Source organism: Acipenser ruthenus, chromosome 11 (assembly GCF_902713425.1).
Source record: "Acipenser ruthenus chromosome 11, fAciRut3.2 maternal haplotype, whole genome shotgun sequence".
Classification (NCBI taxonomy): Eukaryota; Metazoa; Chordata; class Actinopteri; order Acipenseriformes; family Acipenseridae; genus Acipenser; species Acipenser ruthenus.
In genome coordinates, this window is record NC_081199.1 from 30,260,197 (window position 1) to 30,282,188 (window position 21,992).

The 21,992-nt window shown below is 37.2% G+C and overlaps 1 protein-coding gene across 6 annotated transcripts in view; it reads left to right on the forward strand.

Moving 5' to 3' along the window:
- LOC131739470 (nck-associated protein 1) overlaps nucleotides 1-21,992 on the forward strand; it is a 52,743-nt gene that overhangs the window by 29,858 nt on the left and 893 nt on the right. For 5 of the 6 annotated variants that reach the window (XM_059033643.1, XM_059033640.1, XM_059033642.1 and 2 more), the window contains 13 exons: nucleotides 1,377-1,496; nucleotides 2,004-2,143; nucleotides 2,863-2,994; nucleotides 3,371-3,589; nucleotides 4,685-4,815; nucleotides 5,452-5,549; nucleotides 6,606-6,699; nucleotides 7,116-7,198; nucleotides 7,385-7,465; nucleotides 7,926-8,019; nucleotides 19,909-20,025; nucleotides 20,164-20,273; nucleotides 21,225-21,314. In XM_059033643.1, coding sequence (XP_058889626.1) covers nucleotides 1,377-1,496; nucleotides 2,004-2,143; nucleotides 2,863-2,994; nucleotides 3,371-3,589; nucleotides 4,685-4,815; nucleotides 5,452-5,549; nucleotides 6,606-6,699; nucleotides 7,116-7,198; nucleotides 7,385-7,465; nucleotides 7,926-8,019; nucleotides 19,909-20,025; nucleotides 20,164-20,273; nucleotides 21,225-21,314 — 1,509 coding nt within the window. The remainder of the gene's footprint in view (nucleotides 1-1,376; nucleotides 1,497-2,003; nucleotides 2,144-2,862; nucleotides 2,995-3,370; nucleotides 3,590-4,684; nucleotides 4,816-5,451; nucleotides 5,550-6,605; nucleotides 6,700-7,115; nucleotides 7,199-7,384; nucleotides 7,466-7,925; nucleotides 8,020-19,908; nucleotides 20,026-20,163; nucleotides 20,274-21,224; nucleotides 21,315-21,992) is intronic. The other variant, XM_059033641.1, reaches the window with a different exon arrangement.

Below are 21,992 nucleotides of genomic sequence, written 5' to 3' on the forward strand. Positions count from 1 at the left end.
GGGTAGATTTTGAAACAGTGTCAAACATTCATTTAAAAAAAAAAAAAAAGGGATTACAAAAACACATGGCAGCCTGGGAAAGGACTGCTTTCAGTGCTTATTCATGTCAAACTGATAGGGTGATATATCTGCGAGAGTAGGAAAGTATCTTACTGAGGAAAGGAATAGAGCCAATATATGTAACTGGAACATTGTGTAATACAAAGTCAGAAACTGACTTTTTTATATTATTATTATGTTTTACTTAACTCAAATTTCACAGCTGGAGAAGTTGTAGTTTATGTAAGGCTAGGAAAACATGCTTTAATGAGTTGGCAATTCAACTTTTTGATTACTTTCATGGAACATGAAGTAGTGTGTCCCGAAGCACAACACTGGTAGTCATCCAGCCTTGTAAATAAAATATACGTTTTTGTTTTTATTCCTACTTCGCTAACTGTGTCATGAAAAAACTGTCTACAAGGCGTTGTAATGCAATCAGTGTTCAGAAAAAAAAGGCTTTACACAACTGTGAATCTGAAAGCACTTAAAGGAATAAAAGAGATTTATTGAGCCATACAAGGCTTGGATTTCCCTTATTCAAACATTCAACTCCCTTTCTCAGCATGTCTCTAAAATGTTCCTCTTCCTATGTCCACTCTACACAGCTTTAGACAGCTGCAAACTTTATTTATGTTGGAGAAGCACTAAAAGTTTCCAAGAAAATATCCATCAAGGGCAAAAAATCTCTTTGAGAACAATTTATAGTAACAGTAAAGATCAGGAAGTTAGCAGCAAAGGTCATGTTTAGCCTTAGTTAAAATTAGACACAGCCTACTGGTACCTATGTACAATATATCATATCGCTTTTCTATTATACATGTAATGTCTTTAGATTTAATAATATTGTAAATTGATTTGTAAGATTCAAGGAAAACAAAACATGGAAAAGTGAATTTTACTGTGGCGTTACACTTTACATTCTCAGCCAAAAGTAAAACTGCTGACTACAACAGGATGTGTGCTTCAAAGAAACTGAAAGCTGAAAATAGTGAACAGTCTCTGAAATTATACATCTAGTCTTGCATAACACTGCCAATTAAGAATAGATTTTTAAATTCAGACGTAATTATTTGTAGAATGTCTCAAATATAGATCAATGCCATTCTTTCTGCAGATGCAGATAACTAGAATAGTAAACGCATCTCTTAATATCAATCTGTATTTATTTTTCAGTAAGACACAACCCATGTAATATAGTTATCTTATGGTAGCTCTAAAATAGATATAAAAAATGTCATTATAAGGAGCGCGTATCTCATAGTCTCATAACAGTAATTTAACATTTCTAAACTAACAGTAACTTTTTTTTTTTTAATTCTTTTTTTTTTTTGCAGCGACATCATATTGGAGATCGGAGTCTCTCTTTGTGTAACATGTTTTTGGATGAAATGGCAAAACAAGCTCGAAATCTCATTACAGACATCTGCACAGAACAGTGCACTCTTAGTGACCAGGTAAAATGATGATTGGTGAAATGGTTTACGCTGGCAGCAATTTATTGTGCATCTTATAAAATAACGAAATATAAACTTCCTTCATGGTCATGTGGTCTTTCTTTCTTACTTAAAACCCCATGTGCGTGTGAGGCACAATGTAAAGCCTGGGAAGGGCAGTAAGAATGGTCATACCACACACCCTGGAGTGGGTTATTATGCATATAAAATTGATCTTTGTTAATTTTATAAAAAGAAAACAGTAAGATTTAAAAAAACAGTAACTTTTAAATTACATTTTGTATTCTTCTACCACTGCAAAATAGTCCCTATACTATGTCTAATTTATCCAAGCCATTTTATGTTTTTCATTATTGAAACTGAAGTTCTCTTAACAGTACTGAAACATGTCTGTAAAAATATGCTCACTGACACTCCCCAGACACACACACACACACCTAAAGTCATTATTTTTTATGGAAATGTAACAACTGTTCTAAGGGATTTTCCTTTTCCTCTTAAATGCAGTTACTGCCAAAACATTGTGCCAAAACCATCAGTCAAGCAGTGAACAAGAAGTCTAAAAAACAGACTGGAAAGAAAGGAGAACCTGAGCGAGAGAAGCCTGGAGTGGAGAGCATGAGAAAGAATAGGCTTCTAGTTACCAAGTGAGTAAACTGTGCCATTGTTCCCTTTTATTGAACAATACAAAGATATTAAAAATGAACACACTTACCTTGGACTCTGGAAGACAAAAACCTTCTGTGCGTTTGGTTGCACGTTGTTACTTTAAAAACATTAATTTATGTATTTTGAGTGAATCATAGAATATTTACAGTATTACAGACTTTAAATACTGTGCTGCAAATAGAGCTTGAGGTGGTGTGGGAGGAGACCAACATAGCAGCCTAGTTTCATGGTAAGGAGAAAGGTTGGTGTACCCCGTAGAGTTCTAGGCAAGATACTTTGTGAGCTATTTGAAGACCCCCAAATCAGAGCTTGGTGAGATGGAGTAGACAGAACACTGATTAATCAGCCACGTGTTAGGACTGTTATTGTCATAACAGGGACAGAGGGATTGTGGGTAGTGTTAGAGTATTCCTGTTAACCTGGGTGGTATGCATCAAAGGATACTTGCCAAACAGCAAGGCATATATGGCATAGCATCTTGCTGTTCATCCATAGATGAAAAAATAAATGTTTTCTTTTTTCTTTAATGAAAATAAATCCATAATGGCTTGAGAGAAAATTAATTATCCCTGTAATTTATGAGGGAAGGCTAATCTGATTTAAATGTTGATGCTGATTTACAATGTTAAATATCCAAAGAAAATTGTCTTTTTTTATGTTAATGCTTGTTGTTGTGTTTTTTATTTATTTGTTTTAGCTTGGACAAACTACACACTGCTCTTTCTGAACTTTGTTTCTCTATCAATTATGTACCAAATATGGTTGTTTGGGAGCACACCTTCACTCCAAGGGAATATTTGACTTCACATCTGGAGATCCGCTTCACCAAGTAAGTCAGACTCGATTATGTACTTGCAGCTCCCATTACATTTAAACACTTGGCAATTCAAGGTGTTCAGGAAATGGTTCTTAATCCCTCTGAAATGCTGATAGGGATTTTCAGAGTGCCTGGCTCTTACTTGGATTTTAAATATGTATTTCTAACAAGATTTTTATTTAAGTTTTACATTTTATGGTTTAACTATTTGTTTTCAAACATGCTGCCATGGTTTACCTTATTTGGTTATGAAATATGTTCTAATGTAAAAAATAAATAAATAAATAAAATTATATATATATATATATATATATATATATATATATATATCAAAAATTTAAATAAGGATTCATAATGTAAACAAATGTTTATTTCAAATTCATTTCAGATCCATTGTTGGAATGACTATGTACAATCAGGCAACACAAGAGATTGCAAAGCCCTCTGAGCTGTTGACAAGTGTAAGGGCTTACATGACGGTGCTACAGTCCATTGAAAACTATGTACAAATTGACATTACAAGAGTGTTCAACAACGTCCTCCTACAGCAAACCCAACATTTGGATAGTCATGGAGAGCCTACGATAACCAGCCTGTACACCAACTGGTTAGTGCCTGAAGAATCATGTCATGTATTCGATTTCTATTAGAAACATTACCTACGTTAAATTATTTCTGATGTTTAACTTTTTTTTTTTTTTTAAATGCACAATTACTATTGTATTACTTGGTTAGACCTCCTGTCTTGTTAATTAAATTCCGAAGTGTCAGCAGAGGATTTCAATTAACAAGACAGAGCTAATTAATGCATCCCCCGAGATTAAATGGGTTTACAAATGTATGCCCCAAAGAGACTTTTAATGTCACATTTGATTTGTTTGCATGTTCTGTCATTTATTTTTTTTGTATTTTAACCCTTTGCAGTCCATTTATTAAGTGCGTGTCAGGCGCGTCAGGTCCAATTTTTTTTCACACTCGCAGTTAATTTTAGACACGCTGTTTAAAATTTTTTTTTTTTCCACAGTCAAATGGGTTTAAAAGGCCCTGCATATCAACAAAGCACTCACTAGGCATCTCCAGCCCCGCCCCACCCTTTCGTTCGCTATAGCTTTCACCTATGCTAAGAAATAAATAATAATAATAGTCGTACATACCGATCAATCATCTCCTGATCACTCGTTTTATCACCAAACTCCTCAATAATGCGATCCAAGTCATTATTTTATTACTATAACATCTCAAAAAAGCTCTGCAAATGTCTGTGATATTCTCTGTGCGCTGATGCAGCATCAGCCAGCGTGTTTCCTTATGACCGCCCCTATCTGATGCCAGCAGCAAGTATGACTAATCATGAGATACGCCCTTTTTTTTTTTTTTTTTTTTTTTCTCGACTTGTCTTGGCTCCTGTCGCTCCCACTCGGCCATTGAATGGTTTTCTCGGCTTTTTCCGGAGAAAAAACGACTAGAAACCCGTTTTTTGCGTTTTTTTGATGATGTCGGACAGGGTCCGACATTGGACCGGATAGGAATAATTGCAATGTCGGACCAGGTCCGACATAGGACCGCAAAGGGTTAAGTATGGTTTTAAATTGTTGGCAACAGGATTTTGCATGATTTGGAAGTCCTGTGGGAAATACACCATGTATTTGTATGAAGTTAAGAAAATATCTCTCTCCTCTTTATTTTATTTTTTTTAATACAGGTATCTGGAAACTTTACTGAGGCAAGTGAGCAATGGACACATTGCATACTTCCCAGCAATGAAGGCCTTTGTGAATCTGCCTACAGAAAATGAGCTAACTTTTAATGCAGAGGAATATTCAGACATTTCAGGTAAGAGAACTATAAAGGCAGTAGGGTACAGAATTATAACCCCACATTTGAGCAGATGATCTCTAGAAACTAATCCACACATTTTATATGAAGTGTCATCAATTAATAAAAATAATAATAATAATAATACAAATCTCACAAACTGGATGAAATATATTCAGACGTTTAATCAAATATCGATTACTGTAGATAGATTGCTGTTTGGACTTCTCTTCTGTAAACCCTTTGTTTCTTGTATCAGTTGTTACTTTACTATTTCTATCTTTGCTCAGGGACTGTTAAGTGGCCAGTTCATAAAAGGACACTTATTTGACTACTGCATGTGAGGGTCATAATTCTGTATCCTACTGTATCTATACCAAGAATATGCTGAACTCGTCAGACCAAAAGAACATTAGAAGAGCCTTCCAAATTTACATATGATTTCTGAAAGAATAAGGTTGATTGGCATGTTGCCTTATTTTTGGTTATCCTCAATTCATATAAAAAGTAAAAATATATATATAAAAAATGAAACATTCTTGTTATACAGCTCATGTTTGTATTTGTATATTGTGTTTTAATACTGTGTTAGTTGCTTTAAGTAATGTTGTATTGAGACCTGGGTGTTACATTAGCTGTATTTTTCTCTCCCAGAGATGAGGGCTCTTTCTGAGCTGCTGGGTCCCTATGGTATGAAGTTCCTCAGTGAAAGCCTGATGTGGCACATTTCTTCCCAGGTGGCTGAACTCAAGGCAAGGTTATGCTTCCATTTCAGCAAGTATTGTTGGTTAATATCAGATATGAAGGGCAAGACTCTGGGCAACATAGCAGTGTAATAAACTTTGTATTGGCAGAGAAAAGACAAGACAGAGCCAGTAAAATAATGACATTTTGGAAACCATGCTAACCCTATTAAAGTTATACTTTTCATTGTTTGCTAATGAGGTGTTTCCCACAGAGCCAATGTAAGTTTCATAGGTAAAGTTCACTGATCAACCAAGTTGTTTTAACCTGGTTTAAGTAAATGTGTGTTATTGTTTTGTTTGTTGGTTGTCTGTGTGCCTTTTCACTTTATCTTTTATCATTTTAGTGTTTTAACACTTCTATTTTATAATTTTTTTAAATTATAGTAACACAGAGTGACAGTGACCTCTTTTGAACGCTAAAGAATAAAAAGATTTAGGGGGCTCCCGAGTGGCACATCCAGTAAAGGCGCTCCATGTGGATTGCAGGATGCACCCTGTAGCCTGGAGATCGCTGATTCGAGTCCAGGTTATGCCATCGCCGATCATGGCTGGGAGTTCCCAGGGGGGCGGCACATAATTGACAGAGCGCTGCCCGGAAGGGTTCAGGTCGGCAGGGTAATCTTCAGTTCACCGCGCACCAGCAACTCCTGTGGCCGATAGGGCGCCTGCTGGTCTGCTGTAGAAGCCACTCATATCTGTGTTGTCCTCCGGCACTATGTGTCTGTTGGCTTCGCTGTAGACCTGCAGCACGAAAAAAGACAGCTTGGCAGGACACGTTTTGGAGGACACGTGTGTCTGTCACCGTTTCCCGAGTCGGCGCGGGTGTTGCAGCAGTGAACCGGGATAAAAATTATAATTTGGGAGAAAACCGGGTTAAAAACCATTGGCAACGTCTAAATTTAAAAGAAATAAATAAAAATAGAGATTTCTAAATACCCAAAAGTGACTCCCTGGCACCGTAAGATGTGTTGGTTGGGGGGGTGGGGGTGGTGTTGTCTTAAATCTAGAAGTATTTTGAAAATAATTTACAGTTGTTCAACTATCTACATTTCTTCCCTTTAGAAACTTGTGGTGGATAATGTTGAAGTGCTTACGCAAATGAGGACCAGCTTTGACAAACCAGACCAGATGGCAGCACTGTTCAAGAAATTATCATGTGGGTACTCGTCAACATCTCACTTTGCAAACACTGGCAATACAATATCCAGTTCAACTCAATACATTGCTCTTTACCAATAAACTGTTATTGCACTTAAGTTGTGCTGAACTGTTCTGTGATATAATCATGTGTTATAAATTATATAGATTCAAGTGTTCACATTTGTAGTTGTTTAGGTTCAGAGTAGAAAATGTGTCTTAAATTTAAGATAAAGTATAAATTATGTAACACCTACACTGTGTTCAGTCTATATCCCCGTGAAGGATTAGTATTTGTTGGTATAGCACTTTTTATTTTTTATTTTTTTTGATAATCATGCATCTGTTTCAGTGTTTTGTGAGTTGGTCCCCTAGTCATTTTGTGTATTTAAATTCAAGCCTAAAAACATTTTTCTTTTTCTCTTTATATTTTAGCAGTTGACAGTGTACTGAAAAGGATGACCATTATTGGTGTAATTCTCTCATTCCGCTCGCTAGCCCAGGAAGCACTTCGAGACGTAAGATCATTTAATTTGTATTTTGAGTTTTCTATATCTTTCTGGCCTCAAAATAACCTTAAAATAACCTTATTTGCACTATATGACTTTATGGAAACTTTATGAAAAATGTATGTAAGCAAGTCATTTTTAATCATTTTAAATTCTGTCCTATACTCTCTCCACATTTTATATATGCTTCTTCAGGTGTTATCCTGTCACATTCCGTTCCTTGTAAGCTCAATTCAGGACTTTAAGGACCACATACCAAGGGAAACGGATATGAAGGTAATTATATATTTAACTGTCAGTGTTTTGTTTTATCATTTCTAAGAAAATAAATTATACTCATTGGACATATTCCAAGTTGTCGTTGCGGCAAAGGTGGGGCTCCTAATTGACCAGTTAGTGTAGACACAAACTTGTCAATTTGTACAGATTATTAAAAGTCTATGGCACCCCTGCTTGTAAAGCTCTCTTTAGACCCAGCATCTTTCTCTAATAAGGTGGAACTGAGAAACAGCATGTCATTTATGAATTGACAACAACATTTAATTATGACCCCAGTGTTTTGCTCTCTGCACCTTTGTGTAGCGCTGAAATGCATGACAGAGATGTGAAATATTGCAGAAATAAACCGCCACAGACATTATTACATTATTATATGAAGTCTACGTCTCGTAAGCCACCATTATTGACTTTTTTTACTAAATTGTAAAATGTAATTTTTGTGGGTTTTTGTCATCAGGTGGCAATGAATGTCTATGAGCTTTCATCAGCTGCAGGCTTGCCCTGTGAGATTGACCCAGCCCTAGTTGTGGCATTATCTTCCCAGAAGTCTGGTAAGTCACTGTTGGCAGTAGAAGATTCAATCCCTGATTTTGTTTTTCACGTGCTTAAAATGAACAACATTCCAAAAAAAATTATACAAGAAAACCTCAAAATTGACTTTAGTATCCATGCCTACCTTTCTGGACTGGCTTTCTTTCATAAGTGTACAGTAGGCCGGGCTACATAAGAAATCAGGAAACTTGCCATATGTGCAAGATCTTGTCTAGTTGGGCTAAGAAGTCTTTCTCTTCAGAACCATAGAATTACATTTTATAGAAGCATACTATGAATGTAGGGAATTACCAACTTTTTTGGAGAACTGATTATCTAAGCCAACTTACTAAAAGCACGCATGGTTTATATAGCATGTTTATTTGTTAATCACTTTTTGCCTTTTTTTGCATTTATTTATATTGCATCTTTAAGTGTGGACCTTGCATACAATTATCAATTACCTCTGCTAATTCAACTGCTCACATCTCATAAACTGTGGCTGCCATATTGAGGTGACATTTTGTTTTCCAGATGATACAGATTTAACACTTTGAGATATTGGCTTTTTATTTGGTACACAGCCTGTATTCTATGATTCTCCAGGTGAATTTCAGCCATATGTACATACAAGAAAAAAATATTCCTTATGTGGCAGTCATTTTATGAACCTGCTGCCAAACCCTAAATCTCAGCCCTTTTGAGTTACTGACTTACCAGTATATTAAATTGTAATTATATAGGGTTATGTAATTTGTCTTAAGGTAGATATTACATCCTGTGCTATCAACTGTGTCCATATAATGAAAAAAGCATGGTTAGGTAGCGTAGTGGTAATAAGACATATGGATTTGATCACAAAGTAGTTTTATAACATTGCCTCATAATTTACCAAAAATTGGCCACATTTAGAATTACATTTAAAAATACCATGTTGATGTGACTCTCAGTCCCATGCTTATTGTAAAACTGATACTTGAAGAATCCTTAAGGTTTTTAGGATTCTGTAAAGATAGAATTTAATATTTTGAAGGTATGCTATTTTGTAAATGTATTTATTAGTAACATGTCCAATTATTTATGCTCCTAGATCGTAATAGCTAGTGGGTGTTTTTTTTATTTTTATTTTTTTTAAGTATATTGGTGGAACAGTTTGTAATACAAATCTTAATGTGCCTGTTTTTTTGTTTCCCTGTTGAAAAACATGTGCCAAAATATCACACAAATAGGCAAAGTAATAATTTCTAACAGCTATATTCTCAATAGGATTTATTTTTTTTAACTTAAGTGACTGACCCAAACTAAGACATAGATAGAGATTAGGTCTGAGATGTTAAAAAGAATTCAGCTGAATAAGACATCAGTATAGGGCAGGACATAAAAGGTCACGGCACAGAGCTAATATTCTATTCGGCGTCAAGTTTTCAGCTGTGCATTATAACAAGATATAGATCAGAAAGGGGAGCTTGAAAGAAGGCTTCACACTAAGGCATGGAAAATGTTTGAGAAAGGAGACCTACAGTAGATCAATTCAGGGATGAGTTAGAAATATATATATATATATATATATATATATATATATATATATATATATATATATATATATATATATATATATATATATACAGTGCCTTGCAAAAGTTGAGCCACTCCAACATTGGAGTGGCTCAAGAACAAAAAGGTGAATGTCCTGCAGTGGCCCAGTCAAAGTCCTGATCTCAATCCCATTGAGAATCTGTGGCACTATTTGAAAATTGCGGTCCACAAGCGTCATCCAACCAACCTGAACAACCTGGAGCAAATCTGCCAAGAAGAATGGGCCAAAATCACTCCGACACTGTGTGCAAAGCTGGTACATACCCCAAAAGACTTAAAGCTGTTATTGCAGCGAAAGGTGGCTTTACCAAATATTAATGTGTGGGGGTTGAATACTATACTATTTCTTAAATATTTCCCAACATAAAACCAATGTCACCTTACAATAATTGATTTTGAGTTTCAGTGTTTTAAAATAAAATATCAACAGAACGAAATTTCAATGTACCATTTGTAATTCAGTAATATGAGAGAATTGGTCAGGGGTCTGAATACATTTGCAAGGCACTGTGTGTGTGTGCGTGTGTGTGTGTGTGTGTGTATATATATATATATATATAATAAATATAATAAATATAATCACACACACACACACACACACACACACACACACACAAATACACACAGTGGTTTGCATAAGTATTCACCCCCTACCAATAATGTCACATTTTGTTGAATTACAAATAATGTATGCACAGTTTTTCAAACAAACATTTTTTAGTCAAAGCTGTAGTGGTTAAATTGAACACTGTTATATGAGGAGGAGATTAAATGACAGCAAAACTTGCAAAGAAAATGTACAAAATGAAATTTACTGATTGCATAAGTATTCGGCCCCTTAAGTCAGTACTTGGTAGAAGCACCTTTTGCAGCAATTACTGCTATGTCTTTTTGGATAGGTCTCTACTAGCTTTGCACAGTAGGATAGTGACGTTTTTGCCCATTCTTCACGGGAAAATTGCTAAAGTTCGGATAAGTATGTTGGGGACTTTGACTGGGCCACTCAAGAACATTAATTATTTTCTTCTTCAACCACTCCAGTGTGGCTTTGGCTTTGTGCTTCGGGTCATTGTCCTGCTGAAATGTGAATTTCCTCCCCAGTTTCAAAGTCTTGGCTGACTCCAGCAGGGTTTCCTCAAGGATTTGCCTGTCCTTTGCACTATCCATTCTCCCCTCTATCCTGACAAGCTTCCCAGTCCCTGCTGAAGAGAAGCATCCCCGTAACATGATGCTGCCACCACCATGCTTGACAGCTGGGATGGTGTTGACTGGGTGATGTGCAGTGTTGGGCTTGCGCCAGACGTAACGCTTGGAATTTAGACCGAAAAGTTCAATTTTTGTCTCGTCTGACCACAAAACCTTTTTCCACCTGTCTGCAGTATCATCTACATGCTTTTTCAAAAACTCCATACATGCTTTAAGATGAGGCTTTTTTGAGTAATGGCTTCTTTCTTGCCACCCGTCCATACAGGCCAGCTTTGTGTAGGGACCGGCTTATTGTTGATGTGTGAACACTGACTTCCATCTCAGACACAGAACTTTGCCGATCTCTCAAGGTCATTATTGGCTTCAAAGTGACATCCCAAACCAGTTTCCTGCTTGCCCAGCTGCTCAGTTTGGGAGGGCGACCTGATCTGGGTGGTGTGATGCATCTTCCACTTCTTAATGATGAATTTCACTGTGCTGAGAGGGATAATCAGCACCTTTTGAAATGTTCTTGTTCCCTTCTGCTCTGTGCTTCTCTACCATTTTATCCCTGACTTGTTTCGAAAGCTCCTTGGTCTTCATGGTTGCTTTGTTAGTTGCAGCTTGAAAGTCTTTATATACCTGAGAGAAATTATCTACAAGTTAAACCACTTTGAGTACACACAGGCTGAAACCATTTCACAAATTTTGTGACCTTTCAAACAAATCATTTACACGTGAGCTGATTTAGGGCTGCAGTAGCAAAGGGGTTGAATACTTATGCAACTGAGATTTATCTGTTTTTCTCTGTAAATCTTACTTATGCTAGATTCCGTTTTAATACACGTTCAAACGTTTAAAAATATATAGTTAAAATAAAAACATTATGAAAAGACGCTGTGTAAGGGGGGTAGCATGCGTCCCCCTCTGCGGTCTCGACAGCAGGAGAACTGGAAGTCGCCCATCTTTGGGGAAGTGCCTAGCTGCAAGGGCTCTGAGAATTTAAAATAAATAGCTTTCTATAAATTACCACATATATGTCTATAAATAGGTCTTTTACATGGGCTTTTCTACTCTCCTTAAATGCAATTGATTAGTGCTGTCAGTTAAGCCTTAAAATAGCAATCGATTAATTGGGCACACAAAGTATAATCGTATGAGAAATATCGATGATTGCACCATACATTTTCAGTGCATTTCTCTTCCCGCAGCATTATTATTTTAATATCATTGCAGTTAAGTAAAAGATTGTGCACAACAGTTAAATGCCAGGGGTAATTCCGCCTGGGTAGCGTCAGGAGAAAAACATTCGCAACAAGCCTAAAGCAAGTTTGACATACTACTTCAGGAGTGTTACTAAAATATTTATTCCAAACAGATTACAGTACTTTGAAATGTAATCTATATAAACTAGACACGAGTTTACGAAAAATGTCTTTTTTTTTTATTCAGTGACAGCTGCAGCATCACGCATTGCATCTTGTTAATACTGTTTGTTTATACAGTGAATACACAGAGGGGTGTACTTGCAAAGCATTTTCAAAACTGATTCGCTGGTAGGATGGGACCAGCAGATCAGATGCTAGTTAACACGAGTAGGAAAAGAAGAGCACGCCCACTGCTTGTCTGGCAGAAATACTGTAAATAGCAAGGCAAGGGCGTTCGGTGCAGTTTCGTTGATAAACGTTAAATAATGTTATTAACTGTGCGCATTACAAAAATGTAATTATTGAATTACAATTATTGAGGAATGGAATCGATCAAAAAATTGATTTTCAATTTAATCGTAACAGCCCTACAATTTGATACCTGGTAATCCATTCATGTTTCTCAATCACAACTGAGAAATGCGTTCCTAGTAAAATTGGTTTAATTTTTTTTTTTCTATGAAACAACTAAGGGCTTTTAAATGGTAAGTCTTCCTTTTTCATTTAAATGCCGAAGCGACTCATCTTTATTAATTTAAATACAGTTACTCGTCATAACGTTGTAATAGTGTGTCCAGCAAAACGCTATATTTTTCACTATCAAATTTGATTGGCTGGTATTGAAAATGTTGCCCTTGTGTTGCCTGAAAAATAAAACACCGTCCTAAGTGGGAGACGTGTCGCCAGGGTGGTCACACGGGCGACATTTGTCAACGGCAGCAAGGGGGCGACAGATGTTGCCGGCTTATTGCAGTTCCAAAAGTCACGACCAGAATGTCTACCTTCTCTATCTTGTTTGTTTTTTTTCAGGGATTATGTCCACCCTATATTGTGAACATAGTATAAAATATCAGTTCCAAAATGAACCTGTAGGAGAAGAGAAAGCCTCAGTCCTGTGTCTGTACTCTGAAAGTAACTCAAAATCTCTATATCCCTATGTGTGTGATAAGCAGCTTTCCTTTTTCTGTAATGGAAAAAAGTCAAACAGCTACTTGCAGTGGTTTGTTTCTCCTTTAAAGGTTTATGAAACTCCCAAAACCTCCACTGGGAGTGTTCCTCCCCTTTTTTCAGTCACAGATAGGATGCATTTGGCAAAACATCTCCTTCATCACTCACAATTACCGCACTAAACTAACTGCATCAGTGCACTTAAGAATTGAATTTCTCCAGCAGGCCTGCTTATCAGTGAAACTATTTTCCAAGCCAGTTTTCACTCCCTTGTTTTTGTATTGCTTCAATTTCAAATTGGTTTCTCTCAGTTTGTCCATTATCTCATATGGCCCTATCTAGCTGGTTCCCAACTCCCCACTTTTTAAAAAAAATTTGAAAGGAGAACCTGTGTGGGGGCTGAAATCCGTGCCTGTTTTAATGCGTTAAACAAGGCATGTGACCTTTGGTCCCATTGCAGTGTGTCTTGCTTACCTGGGTTGCCCTTCAGGAGTTCATAGAGGGGGGCAGCTTGTTTGCTGTATCCCTCTATGAAGTCCCGACAGAATCCCAGATTTTGAATCAACTTAATCTTTTCTGGGTCAGGTCTGCGCCCTCCAGCTTCCACCTGTACTCATAGGAAACAAACAGATGATTTCATTAATGCAGCTTTCTTTAGGTTTAATTTCAGGCCAGCGTGCTCCATGAGATCCAGGACCTCCTCCAGCAACAGGTAGTGCTTCCTCGCGGTTCCCGTTGCAGCAGTATCTCGTCCACATACTATACTGGTTTAGAACAATTCTGATTCTGTGAAATGTTAGCCATGAATTAATCTCTCCCTTCTTGGCAAGATGCTCATATGACATCACAGTAAAAGTTGAAAAGAAAGTTACAAAGAAAAGTATTCAAAAATGTTTCTCAATAACGCATACAGTAATAAAAGTACTGCCTATTCTTGTTGCAATTAATAACAGCATGCAATTTAGCAGATCAAAATAAGTCAGGATCTATTATAGAAATAGTCCAGTTAGAAAAAGAAAATGTGTGTGCACGTAAACCTGACCTTCATGAGCACCTGGGTCAGACATGCTGTCCCGCTAAGATCATATTGCAGCACCTGTTTGTGATGCTTCCTTTTTAGGATGTGATCCATATGCTCTACCAATCCAGAGCTCTTTGGGCGGCAGAGGACGTGGAATCACTGTTCTACGTCAACCAGGGCACTAAGGTGCTTCATGCTTAAGTGAATGTGTTCTTAATTTAATTAATTTACAGGGGCGTTTCCCCATGGCCAGTCGTGATCAATGCAGTTTTACTACTGTGAGTGCATCATTACTTTTGCTACTGTGGCTGTCTGTTCTGTTTCAGACAGTGAGAAGTTGATTTTATTTTGTTAGGCATCACAATATTGCGTTAGCTCAGCATCCTGCGCTGAACTTCCACAAGAGGGTATTCATACCCTATATTCACAGACAGACAAACAAACAAACATTAACCAACTGACTGGCTGTCATACCAGTACCACAGTCCACCAAGCCTGCAGTCCTGTACTGCACTGTCAATCCCTCGCACCAACACTCCTATTTCATTTTTGGTCTTATTTATGGTTCAATTATCACATTAATCTAGTTATCATCACTTCTCCTGTGTTTTCCCGACTGAAAAAGCAAACTTGCAAAAAGCTCCTTAAAACATGCTATATTCTGTGCCAAGGGATCTGACACCAACACATATATTCTGATACTTTGAGAACACTTTTTAAATTTTCCTTAAATTGTTTCAAACAGAATTACATTTACGCATAACTATACTCAAAATTTCCATAGTGTAATGTGTACTCCTCCTTTGAAGGAAAGCTGTAATTACTACAATGCAGGCAAGGTAACAAAAACATAGTAACAGTATCAAAAATGCATGCAGCATCCCTTTTGACTGCTTTCTCCTGTCCTTTTTTTAGCTAAATCAATAATAATTAAGGAGGCAGTGTGTTGTGGTCTAGTGGTTAAAATCCAGGGCTTGTAACCAGAAGGTCACCGGTTCAAATCCCACCCTGCCAACTCACACACAAACAAACACTTTACATTCATTCACGAAAATATTTCTAATACAGACGTGCTCAAATTTGTTGGTACCCCTCCACAAAAAATGAAGAATGCACAATTTTCTCTGAAATAACTTGAAACTGACAAAAGTAATTGGCATCCACCATTGTTTATTCCATATTTAATAGAAATCAGACTTTGCTTTTGATTTTTTATTCAACATAATATTGTAAATAAGAAAACAAATGAAAATGGCATGGACAAAAATGATGGGACCGCTAACCTAATATTTTGTTGCACAACCTTTAGAGGCAATCACTGCAATCAAATGTTTTCTGTAGCTCTCAATGAGACTTCTGCACCTGTTAACAGGTAGTTTGGCCCACTCTTCCTGAGCAAACTGCTCCAGCTGTCTCAGGTTTGATGGGTGCCTTCTCCAGACTGCAAGTTTCAGCTCTTTCCATAGATGTTCGATAGGATTCAGATGAGGACTCATAGAAGGCCACTTCAGAATAGTCCAATGTTTTGTTCTTATCCATTCTTGGGTGCTTTTAGCTGTGTGTTTTGGGTCATTATCCTGTTGGAGGACCCATGACGTGCGACTGAGACAGAGCTTTCTGACACTGGGCAGTACGTTTCGCTCCAGAATGCCTTGATAGTCTTGAGATTTCATTGTGCCCTGCACAGATTCAAGGCACCCTGTGCCAGGTGCAGCAAAGCAGCCCCAAAACATAACCGAGCCTCCTCCATGTTTCACTGTAGGTATGGTGTTCTTTTCTTTGAAAGCTTCATTTTTATCATAGAGCTGATGTGACTTGCCAAAAAGCTCCAGTTTTGACTCATCTGTCCAAAGGACATTCTCCCAGAAGGATTGTGGCTTGTCAATATGCATTTTAGCAAATTCCAGTCTGGCTTTTTTATGTTTCTTTCAAAAGTGGAGTCCTCCTGGGTCTTCTTCCATGGAGCCCACTTTCGCTCAAAAAGCGACGGATGGTGCGATCAGAAACTGACGTACCTTCACCTTGGAGTTCAGCTTGTATCTCTTTGGCAGTTATCCTTGGTTCTTTTTCTACCATTCGCACTATCCTTCTGTTCAATCTGGGGTCGATTATCCTCTTGCGGCCGTGCCCAGTGAGGTTGGCTACAGTTCCATGGACCTTAAACTTCTTAATAATATTTGCAACTGTTGTCACAGGAACATCAAGCTGCTTGGAGATGGTCTTGTAGCCTTTACCTTTACCATGCTTGTCTATTATTTTCTTTCTGATCTCCTCAGACAACTCTCTCCTTTGCTTTCTCTGGTCCATGTTCAGTGTGGTGCACACAATGATACCAAACAGCACAGTGACTACTTTTCTCCATTTAAATAGGCTGCATGACTGATTACAAGATTGGAGACATGTGTGATACTAATTAGTTTGAAATATCACTATAATCCAATTATTTATTTACCTTTTCTAAGGGGTACCAACAAATGTGTCCAGGCCATTTTAGAATATCTTTGTAGAATAAGCAATAATTCATCTCTTTTCACAGCTTCTTTGCTTTATTCTATGACATACCAAAGGCATGCAAGTATACATGGTAAAATAGCTTTTAATTTCATCACTTTTCAGGAGGAATGAAGCATTATTTCAATGAGCTGTAAGGGTACCAACAAATTTGAGCACGTCTGTAAAACATTTCCGAGTAGTTAACTTGATGTGTTTCAGATTGAGATCTCCAAAAACATTTGTTTTCTTTCTAAAAGTTTTCAAACAGTCAGTGTAGCAGCAATCAAATTCAAATTCAAATTCAAAGGTGCTTTATTGGCATGACCATTATTCACAGTATTGCCAAAGCAATGCATACACAGTACATCATCTGAACATTAAATAGACAATAACACTGATGAGAATAATAATGGTGATAATAATAATGGTAAACAAATATAAATAATAACCACGTTATTAATAATTTAACAATAACAACAATGAAATATAACAAGATTTGAACTAATGTAGAGTGCTCACTGTTTGTCCCTCAGGCTGTGACAGGCGGCTGTGTACTGGGCTGCCAGTTGGACACAGCTGGACTCCTCTCCGAGGAGGATTGGGAGTTTTTGAGAGTCTGGCAGGTCTGGGAATGTTTTGCAGAGATTTTTTATTTGTGGGAAGAAAGTTTCCCTTATTTCTGTGTATTTTGTACACTGCAGTAGAAAGTGCATCTCTGTCTCTACTTGTTGGAGTTGACAGTGATGACAGCCGGTCCTCTTTGGGCAGCCAGGTCTGCCTGTGTCGGCCTGTTTCTATGGCCAGGCTGTGCTCACTGAGCCTGTATTTGGTTAGGATCTGCCTCTGCTTGTTGTCTTTCACTCTGCTCAGGTATTCAGCCAGGGTGTAGTGTCTTTTTAGGGCCTGATAGCACTCTAATTTGCTTTGTGTTTTTGTGTGTGTGTCTCTCTCCAGCTCCGTGATGGCTCCACCTATCTGTCTCTTAGTACCAAGCTGTCCAGCTAAACAGCGCTCTTAACAGAAAATAGTTATTTAGTTAAAATAGGGCAGCAGTGTGGAGTAGTGGTTAGGGCTCTGGACTCTTGACCGGAGGGTCGTGGGTTCAGTCCCTGGTAGGGGACACTGCTGCTGTACCCTTGAGCAAGGTACTTTACCTAGATTGCTCCAGTAAAAACCCAACTGTATAAATGGGTAATTTTATGTAAAAAATAATGTGATCTCTTGTAACAATTGTAAGTCGCCCTGGATAAGGGCGTCTGCTAAGAAATAAATAATATTCAAATTCTTTTAAGTTAACGTTTGTGAAATCACAGTACTCAAATTCAACTCATGTTATCGGCAACATATTTTAGTGCTATCACTTTTCTTTGCGGCATCAGTAATAAATTGGCTGATAAGCTGAGTATCGTTCAATTTTTTTATTCCTAAACTGAAACTGGCTTCCATTCTCAAACTGTAAACAGATCCTGTCTCTATCTCAGTGTCTAAGCTGCCAAACACTCTGCTCATTTGTAAACACAGTTTACGCATTCCCACACACATACTTAAAATTCACACACAGTTAAACACCCCAAGACAAACACACAAAATGACGTACTTCAACATAAAGGCAGTTCGGTGCTAGTAACATAACTCGGCACTTTATAGTACTGACTTTCTGTTTCATTATCATTTTTTATTATTTGTTTTCCATTTAAAGAAAATGCTATCGCCCTTCTCAGCTCAGGCATTAACTAAACAATCATTAATAAACAAATTCTCACAATTACCTATTTTTTCTTAAGTTGTGGCTTTATGTCCTCGCTTAAGCAAAACCAGTCTAACCCAAACAATTATTAATAAACAAATTAATTCTAAAATGTGACTTTTTTTTTTTTTTTTTTACTCTGTACTTTGGAAACTACATGTTATAGCTCGTATCTATTCTGTATTTTGCCCTGTGTCTCTTATTTTGTTCACAACATGCATCCCTCATCGTTGATATAGGATCATTACCATTACAGTATTTGTAGCCCAGTCGTTACTCCTGGCTGGCTCGTCAGCGAACTGAGTTTTGAGTGTTTTAAATCTCTTTTTAGTGAGTAATTCTGTGTTGAGTGTACACCAAAAAGAGTTTTTTTCTTCTCAAAAAGTTGGTTGTTTATTCAATAAATGCAGTGGGATCTCTTTTCCAGGCACAGAACAGGAAAATTCAATGAACAAAAGGCACATTACATTTTTATAGCAAAACTCAGCCACTCTTTGTCCTCTCCAGTCCTGGCCATGCACCCAATCACCTGAGGACTACACCCTGCTGTTTCATGGTTTATGCCTGTTTCATGGTCCCGTGTGCAGTGTTTTGTGTATGAGAGATAGCTGGTTTAAACTGGATTCTTATCTTGTAGTCTGTTCTACCTAAATTTATCCATAGAGTTCTGGGGCCCCTTGTAGCTCCACCGCACTTTGCTATCTCCTATTGTGCTTGGGAGCCTTCAGCCCCAATATGCTCTGTTATCTCTGTAGTGCCTGGGAGCCTTCCATAGTGATTTTTACCGTATGCCCATGCTATGCGATTCTGGCTTTCATCAGTTTGTCAGCAGCGGTATGTGCATTTTGGAACTAGCAGTCTGCTATCACCACTGTCAGTTGCTTTTCAGAGTGTAGCTGTGCCAGTCCACATGCTTGGCAAACTGCTATGCAATTCTTGTTCCATGTTTTCCAACAAGGAACAACTTGCCTATCAATTAGAGAAGCTCCTTCAGCCGGTACCTTCAAATCTATTTTCAAATTTTTATAGCCTGGCATATTGTTCCCACTGTTACTCTTTTTAAAACTAGATTAAAAGCACATTTTTATAATAATGCTATATATCCATTTTTTTTTCCTTTTTAAAATATATTTTACTGTTTTGTTTTTATTATGTTGGGTTTTTTTTATTATTGTTTTTGTAATGTGTATTGTTTTTATCCTTGTAAAGCACTGTGTGGCGACCTGTCATGAAAGGCGCTATATAAAAATAGATTGAATATACTCCCTGGTATTAAACCTCAACTGAGCCAAACATGCCTCTGAATTGTTATCAAATGTTGTACTGTTTATATAATTTACAGTTAATTTACTTTGCAATATTGCATTTAGTTTGTTTTGGCTCTGACACCTTGTAAAATTATCATTGTTATTAAAAATGTATACTGTTTGTTAAATGTACATTTACCTATAAATCTGAAAAAAATATTTTAAAATGTACTTATTATTTGCAGAGAATATCAGTCCAGAAGAAGAATACAAAATCGCCTGTCTCTTGATGGTTTTTGTGGCAGTTTCAATGCCTACCCTGGCTAGCAATGTGATGTCACAATACAGCCCTGCCATTGAAGGTAAATTAAGAACTGTAGAAGCCAAAGCAAGTATAACATTGCAGCCTCCTATTTCTTAGATGTCAGTGGAAAACTGAGTTAAATCAGTGCTACAGTGTTATATCATGTAATTACAAATCCCGTTTTGTTTTGATTTAGGGCACTGCAACAACATTCACTGTTTGGCAAAGGCAATAAACCAGATAGCTGCTGCATTGTTTACCATCCATAAGGGCAGCATTGAGGACCGTCTCAAAGAGTTTCTGGCTGTAAGTATAATTCTCAAAGTTTTGTTTTAAAAACCAAAAGTGACTTGCATCATGAATTGCAGTACCTTCAAACCCAATCTTTGTAAACATAATTTCTGACTTTTTCAAGTTTTCTGTTACTGCCCACTCTAAACCGCGATACAGTATGTGTTCTCTGTGCTGTGAATGCTAAACAAGCATAAAAAAACAACGGACAACATTGCACATTAATTCATAATTTTAATCCTGGTGATGTTATCATGATAGAAATTCAAATGTTCTGACATATTGATCCACATATTGTTGTATTGAAATTAGTAAAGGTGTCTGACACAAGTTGCACAATAAAACATTGCATTGACGTGTTTCTGTGGATGAACCATTTTGAAAATGTTTCAGCTTCTACTTCACAACGTACTCTTGAAGCATGTATTATTATTTTCCCCAATATTATCAATAATGTTCCATAAAAGCTACAGATTATTCTAAATAATTCTTATTAACTTCAATGTCTTTTCCTGGGACAGATTAAAGTTTGGCTGCACTGTTTAAGACATGTATGCCCTATTTTCAGTGGAACTATTGAAGCATTTGCCAGCAACACTAGTTTATGGATGCTAGTGTAAGTCTTGTATTATAGCCCTTAATATTTCTTGGTAAAAACCTATTAGCATAGTCCTTGTTAAACACAGTAATGTTGCTTTTATGTGGAAATCACCAACTACACTTTTTTCCACAGGGCACAGTTTCAGTAGAAATGTCCCCAGTGTATAAACAATGCAGACTAAAATAGCATTAAGGTGACATTCCAGTAAAGTCAAGTTTGTGTCTGTAAAGCCAAGTCACAGAGATAATCTGTTCTGCAGAAATTGCTGGATTTGGCCTTGTAACTGGCAAAATTGGTTACTGTGTGTAACATGTTTCTAAAAGTATTTTTGTGCTCTGATTGATTAGTATTTCTTTCTTCAAAAGCTTGCATCTTCCAGCTTGCTGAAAATCGGACAGGAGACCGATAAGACAACGACACGGAACAGGGAATCTGTTTATTTGCTGCTCGATATGGTGAGTCGTTAGTTAAATTTGAAGCTTCACTCATAACCTAGGGGATAGTGCTACAGCAGAGTCAACAAAGGGTTTTCCGCAAACATCCCTGCTGCCATAAGTCATGAAGCCGTGGAAACACCACTTGACATAAGGACAATAGCAAGACATTCTCCACTAAAGTCATCGTTTCAGTTTGTTAAAGTTCCTTGACAGTGACCTCACTCGGTTGCCTAGACATCTCTTCTCTCTCTCTCTCTCTCTCTCTCTCTCTCTCTCTCTCTCTCTCTCTCTCTCTCTCTCTCTCTCTCTCTGTATTTTCAAGTTGGAAATTAACTGTGAACTAATTTCATGGTAATGCTACAAATTGATTTTATTGTGCCAAATAAGTACAATTACTTCATTGTAGTTAAGCATCATGACCTCATCATCAAACATTTAACAGCTTGTCTTTGAATCTATTGATGTTTGCACAAGCTTTGTAGTAGATCAAAATACTACAACATTGAAAGGGCATGCAGTGCACTGTTTATGTTAACTTTGCCATTTTCATTCTTATCAAACAGGCATGTTTACTGTGGTACTGTATGGTGCGCTCTGATAACATAGAAGCTGCATGGAATAGATTAGTCAGTGAGAAAAGGCTGATTAAAATGTCACTGTGTCAGTCAGTGGTTTTGACAGGTTCATGGCATTTTT